The sequence below is a fragment of the Penicillium manginii genome (genome assembly GCF_028828005.1).
Source record: "Penicillium manginii strain IBT 31320 chromosome Unknown utg000004l:1.0-7231830.0:1.0-7236170.0, whole genome shotgun sequence".
Classification (NCBI taxonomy): domain Eukaryota; kingdom Fungi; phylum Ascomycota; class Eurotiomycetes; order Eurotiales; family Aspergillaceae; genus Penicillium; species Penicillium manginii.
The window spans coordinates 1,273,461-1,284,410 of record NW_026643105.1 but is presented as its reverse complement, the minus strand read 5'-3'; the positions used below and the strand labels follow the sequence as shown (position 1 = coordinate 1,284,410).

General features: G+C 46.8%; 4 protein-coding genes across 4 annotated transcripts; 2 read left to right on the top strand and 2 right to left on the bottom strand.

Annotated features, from left to right (window-relative positions):
• Positions 1–4: 4 nt before the first annotated feature.
• N7533_004194 (P-loop containing nucleoside triphosphate hydrolase protein) lies at positions 5–1,693 on the bottom strand (the record flags this gene model as incomplete). The annotated part of the gene is made up of 1 exon (XM_057100844.1): positions 5–1,693. The coding sequence occupies one exon, from the start codon at positions 1,691–1,693 to the stop codon at positions 5–7; it is 1,689 nt and encodes a 562-aa protein (XP_056960474.1).
• Positions 1,694–2,674: 981 nt separating this feature from the next.
• On the bottom strand, positions 2,675–4,318 carry N7533_004193 (mfs monosaccharide transporter protein; the record flags this gene model as incomplete). Its single annotated transcript, XM_057100843.1, has 1 exon — positions 2,675–4,318. The coding sequence occupies one exon, from the start codon at positions 4,316–4,318 to the stop codon at positions 2,675–2,677; it is 1,644 nt and encodes a 547-aa protein (XP_056960473.1).
• Positions 4,319–5,332: 1,014 nt separating this feature from the next.
• On the top strand, positions 5,333–7,196 carry N7533_004192 (uncharacterized protein; the record flags this gene model as incomplete). Its single annotated transcript, XM_057100842.1, has 5 exons — positions 5,333–5,430; positions 5,479–5,540; positions 5,598–5,991; positions 6,067–6,126; positions 6,215–7,196. 5 exons carry the CDS (start codon positions 5,333–5,335, stop codon positions 7,194–7,196), a joined length of 1,596 nt encoding a protein of 531 aa, XP_056960472.1.
• Positions 7,197–7,806: 610 nt separating this feature from the next.
• On the top strand, positions 7,807–10,123 carry N7533_004191 (uncharacterized protein; the record flags this gene model as incomplete). The annotated part of the gene is made up of 6 exons (XM_057100841.1): positions 7,807–7,854; positions 8,098–8,433; positions 8,779–8,868; positions 8,926–8,976; positions 9,028–9,149; positions 9,211–10,123. 6 exons carry the CDS (start codon positions 7,807–7,809, stop codon positions 10,121–10,123), a joined length of 1,560 nt encoding a protein of 519 aa, XP_056960471.1.
• Positions 10,124–10,950: the final 827 nt, after the last annotated feature.

Below are 10,950 nucleotides of genomic sequence, written 5' to 3'. Positions count from 1 at the left end.
CCGTCTACTGCGCACCACCACGCCCACCGCGGCGCCCTCCCCGGCCACGACCACCTCCCCGGCCACCTCCACGACCGCCGCCATTTTGACCCTCACGCTTATTGATACCGCCTCTTTGGTCCCTGCGACCAGCCCCGGGGCTCAACGCATCGCGGCCGTTGCTCTTAGAACGTTCACGTGGGCGCGACCGGGAGGAATTGCCTCCTCGCAGATCAGCTCCGCTTGCATAGTTGAAGCCGGGGACACCCTTCAGGCCCATCTTGCCGACAACCTTCTTGTCCATTGGGGGAGGCTCGGGGCAGGCCATACCGTTGATAGCCAAGTCGTTTGCGAGTTGAACAAGGCCGGCTTTGTCGAGTCGAACTTGCTTCAGAAGACCGGATCCAGCGAAGAAGCCGATGTAAGAAGAGTAGGCGCGTTGTTTGATCTCCTCATCAACGGCATACATGGCGTGGGTGACACCATCAGCACACGCGAGAGCGTCCTGATTGATCTTGTCGGAGTCGGGGTGAGGCTTGATGGGTAGGTGGCGGTTCATTTTCATGAAGAAAGACTCGGCTTGAGTGAGGAGAATGATAGCGCGGCCGTCGTTGCCGGCGCGAGCTGTACGGCCGACACGGTGAACATATTGTTCGCCGTTCGATGGCAGGCCAACCTGAATGACTAGATCGACGTTGGGGAAGTCCATTCCACGGCCGATAACATCCGAGGCAAACATGATACCCGATTCCGCTTCCTTGAACTGGGCGGTGGTTCTTGTGCGTGCATTCTGATTAAGTCTGGAGTGAATCTCGAAGACCCTCAGAGGGGTCAGGCCCTGGGAGAAAACCCGGGCAAAAAGAGCAACCATGTTCGCAGTGACTCCGAAAACAATGATTTTTGAGCACTTCTTCATTTCGAGGTTCAGGAGAGCAGAAAGAGAGGTAAAAGTCTGCGCCACGCCGGGGATTAGAACGTGGTACTGGGGAACTCTCTCGTGGGTCGGTGTTTCGTTCTTCTCGATTGTTGAAATGTTGCTATATCCTTGCTTCAACACAATGCTGATCACGTCCTTGACCTTGGGAGGAACGGTGGCCGAGAAACACATGCCCTGCCAGCCGGTGCTCTTGTGAGGAATGAGCTGAAGAATTCGCTTCACATCGGCGATAAATCCAGTCTCAAGCATGGTGTCCGCTTCATCCAGAACCAGAGTTTGGATGTTGGCCATCTTCTCAGCAGTGGACTCGTCAGAAAGATAATCCTTGAGCCGTCCAGGGGTCGCCACCAGAACGGATGGGGCGCCCTTCATGAAGCGGGAATGGGCCGATGCACGAGCAGTACCACCAACTGCGATGTGGCACTCCAGCGGCTTTGCGAGTTGTGATGTGAGTTGATCGCATGATTTGGCAATTTGCTGAGCAAGCTCTCTAGTCGGGGTGATGATCAAGATAGCGACCTGTCCCCTTGGCACGGAGTTGCCTTGGAGAAGACAGTGCAAAGCTGGTAGCAGAAAAGCGAGGGTTTTGCCAGTTCCAGTCTTGGCCTGCACGAGACAATCACTGCGCCAATTGGGAAGTTCGGTCAAAACACGACGTTGGACGGGCGTCATGGTTGTGAAGCCCATCACGTCCAGAGCCTGCAGGAGCTTGGAATCCAGCTTCCCAGCCATAGATGAATATGGCTGAGCGCCATCTTCGATTTTGAGACCTTCCATAATGAATGTGCTTTTGTGTTTTCACGTTGAAGGAGGGCGAGTTCACCTCACTGTTGGAGGAAAATTCAAACACGTGACCTGGTCCCTGGCAAAAAGTTTTTTTTTTTCATTTCAAATTTTTTTTTTTCATTTGTCATCGAAACTTTTTCATAGATAAGAAACAGATAATATTCAATTTAAATTAAAATAGCTTTGAATAGCAATTTGATATCATTGATTGTAGACAATTGTGTCGTTTTATTATTATTCGCCTTCAACAGAGATTTGTTGCCAAGCAATCAACTCAAAATAAACGCTTAGTCAGTCATAATCTCATTAGTCGATGGATCCACTATTTCGAATATTCCAATACTATTGGCTGTTTTTAATGAAACTGCATGCCTTATTTTTTCCTCGCAGATTTTGTTGAACTTGTGAGCTCAGTACATTCAGCTATAGAAAGATATTTGAAGTGAAATTATATTTGAGTTCATCAATTTGAACGATCATATCTCTGATTTTGCGGGTGGAACGCTTTACGTGTAGCGAGCGGTATTGTAGATACTTGCCAATGGACATATAGAGGAGGGCTTATCCTTCAATTATCTAGATTTTATTAATAGGACACTCATACGGAAGCTCTTTGGACCTTACAGAATAATCTCTTGGCAGTATACCTAGTATTTGAAGATCTCACCATGATTTGTCTACATGTCGCGCTCTCTGGATACCTTAGGTAGGCGGGACCTGTCAGTGGGACCTATGCGGGACATCGGCGGGACCTCGGCGGGACCCTTGTTTACTAGTGCCTAGATACAGAGTAGGCCAGTTGCAGTAATGAATCGAAATTACATTGCCCCAGGGACTTGTTAATTCTTAGCTTCTTTTAATTGAGCTGATTTCCCCAAATTTTGATGCAAGACTCGGACTCTTGAGGTCTTCAAACCTTTATGACCTAATTTCACTCGAATTGGAATATGATTTCGAAAGAACACATTCCTTTCAGCTCGTCAGAGATGAACTGTTGGCAACCTCAGATTGCCCAATGTTGAAACCTGATTTTGGTTTGCTAGGAATGTCAATCCGAGCAAGCGCGATGTTCTTCTTGGTTGAGGTACTCCAAGCCCTTCGTCCAGACATAAAATAGTCATCGATCTGCTCCAGTGTCAAGCGAGATGTTTCAGGAACGAAGAAAAACACCAAAATCACAAATACAACAGTCACTCCGAAATAAAAATAGCCAACATTAGCACCCATATTTCCATATGCAGGATTCAACATGTATGGAGTCCAGAAAGAGGCACCAAAGGCGAAGATATTATAGATAAAAGTTGTGTTCGCTTGGCCATAGGTCCGAAGCCTAATGCTGTGCATTTCCGCCGAGGAGAGCCACACACTAGAACCGATGAACCCGCCGAATATAAAGGCCCAAATGCAAAGAAATGCGACCACAACGTTCTGGGCAGTCGGATCATCTGCTCCAAGGGCTGTGCTCACGGAGGAAAAGATGAGCATGGAAATAGCCATGAGACCGTACCCAGCAAGCAAAGCAAATCTTCTCCCTCCATAATCAAGGACAAATGGTCCAATGAAAGCTCCGCCAAAGATGCATAACGCGACGATGACATTGATCAAGTATGGATTCTCGATTCCAACACCCTCGAGGAAGAAGGCTGCGTAAGGGGCGACAAATTGGATACCTGTCAATGGAAGACTAACAAGTACCAAGACAGAAATTGCAGTTCGACGTAGGTTTGTTCCACGATAAATTTCCGACCATGAAGCTGATTTTTCGTTTATTTTTTCGATCTCTAAGTGCCGTAGCACTTCATCCACTTGCCTGGTCACTTCAACTGAGTTTGGATCCCGAGATTGAAATGCAGCAAAGGAGAATCGAGCCGATTCTTCTTTGCCTTTGAGGAGTAGCCAACGCGGTGATTCGGGAAACATAAACATGCCTAAGGCAAGACTCAAGGCAATAGGAATTTGACAGGCAATTGGTGTTTTCCACTGCCAGTCATTATTCGGGTCGAGTTTCGCTGAGCCAGCGCATACTGCTGATACAGTAACATTACCCATGGCGAGTCCAAGGTTATAGATGCCGAGCAGGAGGCCGCGTTTGCTTGCTAAGACACATTCCGAGCCATAGATGAGACTCGAAGCATATAGTTGCCCAATGCCAATACCACCAATGCATTTGCAAACAATATAACTGGAGAAACTGCCGGATGTACCGAGCATGCCAGCAGCTCCGACCAAATTAAAGACACAGGCAATTTGCATTGTTGTTCTCCGGCCAATCCTCGAGCCACAAACGCCAGAAATCACACTTCCAACACACATGAACAATAAGCTAACATTGATAAGGGATTGTTGCAGAGTGCTTAGATTGCATTTTTCGATAGGGTCTCCAGTATTTGGATCAACAGTTACCACGCAATGGCCAAATGACTTCTGAAAAGAAGGCATGATAAGCACAGTACCGGCGAAGCCATTGTCGAAACTCCCAATCCATGCTGCCCAAGAGACCCAAATTGAGAGGAGAATCATCTTCAACGTAACCTTTTGAGACTCCGCATCTTCAGAACAAGGGATAGCGGGAGTCCTAGAATCAAGTCGCTCGCGAGGGCCATCTTCACCTGTCATTTTGCTTGCCATATGAAGAGAGTCTGAGAGCCTAGCCACTGCAGCTGGAGAGGCAGAATAGCTCTATTCCGCTAAGTTGAGTCTGCGCTCAGATATCGGTCCAGTAGAAGGGGATCTGTTGGGGAAATTCCACCGGAATCTGAGATCTGCGATCGTCGGTTGCCTTGGAATTCGGAGTGGCGTTGCGTTGCATTGCTTTTTCTCGGCGCCGGATCGGGTAAGAAACCAAGCAAGGGCTTTTATCATTGATAAAGACCATATGCCTGAGACTATTGCCCAAAGATGCGAGAACTTGCAGCAAGATACCGTTTCAACATGCGTTGGCCTCTCTGAAAGGTCGCTATAAGCCCCTGGAAGCTTGCATGATGTGAGCAGCAAAGATCATTTACAAGGGATGTGCTGCACAACGAAAGCGTTCGCGGCTCAAATAGCAAAGATGGTACGCATTGCTAGGCCTCAGCTTTGAACAGAAATAAAGCTCTGCCTTGGGAGAAACAATTTGATACCATTATCACCAAAGCCAAGCACGTCGCTTACCGCTTATTTTGATCCCGCGGTAGTTGGGTAGGACAGTCCCTTTATTCATAACCAGCCCTGGAGCTTCTAGCGAATAATCAATGCTACTGAATGAAGCCTAGCCCATGATTTTGTCGATTATCTTCATTGGCAAAATAGCATTGATAGGAAATAAAAATGTAGGTTCGCAGGCGGCGGGACCGTGGTAGATGTTGTGGAGATATTTACCAGTCGGTCGGAAAAGTACGAGTATGCTTTCCCCGCAATTTATCACCCTGTGGGACCGATTCCAGAGGCTTTAAAATGCTCTTAGCTTCGCAGGAGTTAGATTGTAAAAACATTTTCGGCCTACTCGCTTATACAATACTAAGCATATGAGAGTATGGCCCCACAGTAAGAACCATCAGAAGACAAATATTCAAATATTGTGACCTACTCGCCCGACACCAATTCGCCTTACAACTCGAAGAGATCAAATCCTGTTTTTTGAGATACAAGATGTCACATAATAAGGAACCGATAAACGATGATACCGTTCCGGGCACGGAGATTATGTGTGACTGGGAAGAAACTCGTCACAGGGGGGCTAATATTGCGTGAGTAGTGACCTAACCTCCTTGATAGCACTTGCTGAAACAAAAAAGGTTAATCCCGCAACCTTCAAATGACCCAAGCGATCCATTGAATTGGTCAAAAACATGGAAGTGTGAGATACTCAAGGATATATTGGAAATTTCAAGGATGCTGACTGAAAGACGTGCAGATGTGGTAATCACCACCCAATTTCTATTCCTGTTTGTCTCCGTTGAATCAGCTCTTTCAATGGGTCCAATGTTCCCGTTATTTGCGGCCGAGTTTCATCTTAATGATACACAACTAAGCCTTCTGTCGGGCGCCTGTGTGCTAGCCCTCGGCTACTCGAATTTCATCATCGTTCCTTTCTCGAACATATGTGGACGACGTCTGACAAGTTTGGTATTCTGTGCTTTGGGAATAGCATCGTGTATCTGGCAGGCCCTTGCGACCTCCCATTCAAGTTTACTTGCAGCTCGTGTGGTCAATGGTGTCGCCACTGCAACAAGTGAAACTATATTGGTTCAGATCATTGCCGATATGCTCTTTCTACACGAGCGAGGGTTGTGGACTGGTGTATATTTGTGAGTTGCCCAAATACTCTATGCGATATCATGAAGGTTGTTTAAGTTGAGAACTAACATACTGTCCGAGTCTAGCACTGGATATTTTATGGGGTTGTTTATCGGGCCCATTATTGCCGGAAATATCGCAGAAAGGTATGCGACCCATTTGATGCGACTTGTATATCATATGTTCAAGTTAGGTAGTACCTAATAGTATTGACACAAATGGTGGTTTATTTAGATTTGGCTGGCGAAGCTTTTTCTGGCTTTCTTTGGCCATGTCCTGTTTCAATTTTCTGACGCTGCTCTGCTTTTGCCCAGAAACCAAATTCCGCACGCGAAATATTGACGAGACTAGGGATTTGGAGCTTGATCAAACTCAACCTTCAAATTCATCTAACAAGGATACAACGAGACATTTAGAGAGCCTTGAGAACCCCCTGACGATGGTGGGCATTGGTCGGCCTTCCAAGTCTCAGTTCCAGTTGTGGCAAGGACTAGAGAAAGACTGGAAGCAGCTCCTCGTCCGAGACATTCTCTCACCTTTCAAATTCTTCTTTTTTCCAATAATATTTTGGGCGGGCCTGAATGTTGCAGGGCCTGCCAATCTTCTGCTTTTCTGGAACCTGACAGAGTCTGCATTCTTCAGTGCCCCGCCATATAACTTCACTCCGGCAGGGGTTGGCTACACGAACTTTGCGTTCGTCATCGGGGGTCTTATTGGGCTTGCTACTGCAGGGCCATTCTCTGACTGGGTAGCCATGAAGGCCACAAGGCGCAACAATGGCATTCGCGAGGCAGAAATGCGGCTACCGGCCCTGATACCATACTTTATCACGACTGTTATTGGCATTGTCATTGGTGGTCTCGGATATCAAAATTTGTGGGAATGGCCCATAATATTGGTAGTCGGTTTCGGATTGAGTGGCCTCTGCGTTACAGCAGTGCCGACTATTGTGACTGCTTATGCTGTTGACTGCTACAAGCCTATATCAGGTGAGATTATGGTCGTTGCCACTGTGATTAAAAATACCTGTGGGTTTGTGATGAGCTATTGGGTTTCTACATTGGCGGAAAAGAAGGGATTCATTACGCCCACAATGGTTGAATTTGCCTTGACGATTGGACCGATGCTATTGGGCATCCCCATCTATTTCTTTGGCAAGAAACTTCGAAAAATGAGTCGAAATTCGTTTGGAAACTCAGAGCTTGAAGGCGAATGATTATTAAGGGTAAATATGATGGAATTGGAGTAGCGTGTCGCCACTATGGCAACTTGCTCCAGGCCTTGGGCTCTTATAGTGTACTACAGCATCATACACATGTACAATCCACCAATATCACCCATTTTTAGCCTCCGATCCGCTGATGAAGCAAAATAATTACTAGCTTATTGAACCATTTCTCGATAAAAGATTAGAATACCCCGGATTTACCGATCTCTGGGTCTTGAATCGTTCCTCAGGTTCGTATTTAGCGGATGTGGGACCTGGGGTAAAAAATGCGGGGTCTCCTGGAGGTCCCGCTGATTTGAGAATTTGTCATTTTCACCTCTCGCAGCGCCACTATCGTCGCCTTGAGGATTCTTTTGATCTCAATTAGCAATGCCAAAGATCCGGGCTCGAACTAAACGACAGCGGATCTGCCCCTGGTGCTCGTTGTCATTTTCGAAAGAAGAGCATCTTTCGCGGCACATCCGCTCGCACACTAAAGAAAAGCCTTTCAATTGCTCTTCCTGTGGCAAATCCTTCTCTCGCCAGTAAGATTGACCTGCGCAAAGATAATGCACGTTTACTCTACTTATGCTATTGTAGTGATTCACTTTTGCGACACATGAGAGCCCATGATGTATCAAGCAAAGAAGCCGAGACATTCGGGCCAGTAATGCCATCTCTAAATACACCAACAGTCACCGATCATAGCAGTGTCCCCTCAGTTTCTTTAGAAACTCATATTGATCAATTCTCTCAATTACATACTCGTGATACAACGTCAACCAATATATTGCCGCCGAGTCATCCGAGTCATGATTCGGCCTTTCACGCGCCGACCGGTTTACTAATACCAAATGGACTTTTTGACCATATTGAGGACAGCAGTTTAGACTTTGACAATTTTTTACAGGCCCCTGTGTGGCTAGCCGACGAACATTTTGACCTCGATGCTTTAAATTCGTCCGTTATGGAAACCACTCTAGGACTGTTCTCTCCCACCCATACCACGAACGAGAGCAATGCCGATACAACACTCCAGATACCAATGGAGACATCTCAATGGCATCATAAGGAAGATCAAGTGCGCCAGTATTGGTTTAATTATATCGGAACACATAGCAATGGGTATGTGACCCCAGAAACCGCCACAGATCATGTGGAACTGGATGAAAAATACCGGCAAAATCTATCTCAACGGCTTCAGCAGCGGGTTCCAACGGAGCCATTGCCATCAACCGAGTTTTTGGTGAGTTTTTGGACTTCAATTGTCATGGCATCTTTTGGGGACTCAAGTGCAAAAGTGGTGATCTGACCTTGTTCACAGAATCTTTGCATTCAGTTGTTCTTCACTCGTTTTAACCCAGTCTTTCCAATTGTCCATGCCCCTACATTTCGACCGTCGGCCAAAAGCTCTCTTCTTCTTTTATCAATATGCTCAATTGGCAGCCTTTTCGTTGGCTCAAATTATGCAGTGACCCAAGGGTCAATAATCTTCGAAAGACTCAACAAAGCCATCTTATCATCAGTAAGTTAGAGGTCACCTACCTTTGCTTTCAAGCGATATAATGGGCGGAAAGTTAACTCTATCCAGTGGGAGAAGTATCTTCTTGGCGGTAAAGCGGAGGCACTCGCAATGACCCAGGCGTCTCTTATCGGTCAAACTTTTGCGATGCTATCGGGGGTGAGTCTTCATTTGTTCAGGTAAAGAGGTTCTAAACTGATTCCAAGGTTTAAATAGAAACCGAGAGATCTCCTCACCCTGCAGACCTTCCATGGCACAGTCACAACGGTGAGTAATCAAATAGTATATCATCTGAGACCTAACTTAATATTAAATAAGTGGGCTCGCCTTCATAAAATGTTCGAAACCAAGAGGCCAGCCGACCACCTGCGCACATTCCTCGATACGCGGACCCCAGAGGAAGCATGGAGAACGTGGGTTCAAGCTGAGGAGCGGAGCCGGTCAGAAAACCGATTTCTCCATTTTTGATCTGAAAATACTGATTTAATTATCATTGGATAGGGTTGCAGCGGGTCTTCACATTCTAGACACCGAGATCTCCGAGCTTATTTTAACGCACCCTCTTATGCGACACGATAAATCTTTGCTCCCATTGACTGCACGTCAGGAGCTCTGGGTAGCTCCAAACGCAACCCAATGGAGGGATATCATGATCAGCAGAGCTCCCCCGGAACTTCCTAGCGAAAATATCCAACTCGACTTTAACTCCACCGACGGCTTTCATAGTTACACCGAGTTGGAGGGCATCAATGCTCGATTGATGGAGCAGAAATTTACGAGTACTGCTTCTAACCAAGAGCTTGTGGAGCAGTTTGAACCTCAACTAATCCATTTTCTCGACCGACATTTCCGCTCCAAGTCCGAAGGGAATTTTGATCCCTTCTGCTTGGAAGTGTTGTGGCACTCGGTCTTTATATCGCTTTTAGTGGATATCTCCCGGTTGGAGTTGGCAATTGGCAGAGAAGGATATGAGGAATCACTTCTCCATCGCGATTATGTGCACACGTGGTCTTCTTCTCAAGAAGCTCGTCGCTGTGCTCTACACGGAGCATTGATTCTTCGAAAATTGCAAAACATGCCACTAGGGGTGGAGCCAGCAATTCATGTGCCCAGGGCACTTTATCGAGCAGCGACCGTTTGGTATGCATATACCGAATTCGGAAGGGATCCAGACACTAGCTTCTCGGAAATTCCGCCTAGTCCCGACATAAATTTCCCCGAGCTGTCTTTTTTGAAACTCAATAGCGAGGTCCTGCTTTTTGAGGCCAACGGCTATCGGACATCTAAGCCGAAAACGTCAGAATCGAGCACATTGTGTGGATTGGTGGACCTTCTCCACCGAATTGGCCACTGGGGATTATCAAGGATATTCGCGGAGCAGTTGAGCTTTTTGCTAAAAGAAAAAGATAGTTGAAAAACATGAGATGAAGGTCCTGTGCTATATAGTTTTATTAGGTGTTTCAATATATACGGAGTACTCCTAGCCCCTTTTCGACAAACCTTTATGTTATACGAATTTTCTAAAAAATGAGTAATTGTGCACAGACCACAAAGTTCTTGTTTTTCAGACATCAAACGCTCCCGTTTGTCATGACTTTTGATGCCTGAAATACCGGGCTTGATGGCACGTCACAATCAAGGGGGCTTGTGGTTTTCAAGGTTAAAGATTTTGGGAAGGTTGCTTCTCAGCAGTGCTTCGCGTCTCGAATAAATCTCCGGTCATAACACGCTGCCCGGCTGCCCGACTGCCCGTTTCCATTTCTCGGAGAAAAGATCATCACGATCACCGACGGATCGATCGGATCACAGGCAAGAGAGACCTCGGGTGCCTCAACCTGGGCATTCCAACTAGCGGTAACAGGTTTCCAGAGGTTCGGGAGGGTGCTGTCACCGTGCTGTCAAGTTTCAGTACCACTTGTCAAAGAGTTGCCCCATCGCACCTCTCACTGGCCAAACACACAAAGCCATCATCAAAGGTTCCAGACGGTGGATAGTTTCTGTAATAGCCAAAGCTACCCGGCAATAGTTCACAACCTGCTTACCAGTCAACGGACTCGCTACCAATTTTGGATGACCGACCCGCGTTGTTGTGGATTTGATACCCACATCTCTCACCATATTAGGCTTAAGGGCGGAGTCTAGGTTCACTCTTAATGTTCCCTCTGGCTCAGCATCCCTGCTTCTGTGTTCGAAGGATTCCTTGCTGCAGGCTTGGATCCGAATAGGTGGTGAAGCTGTCCC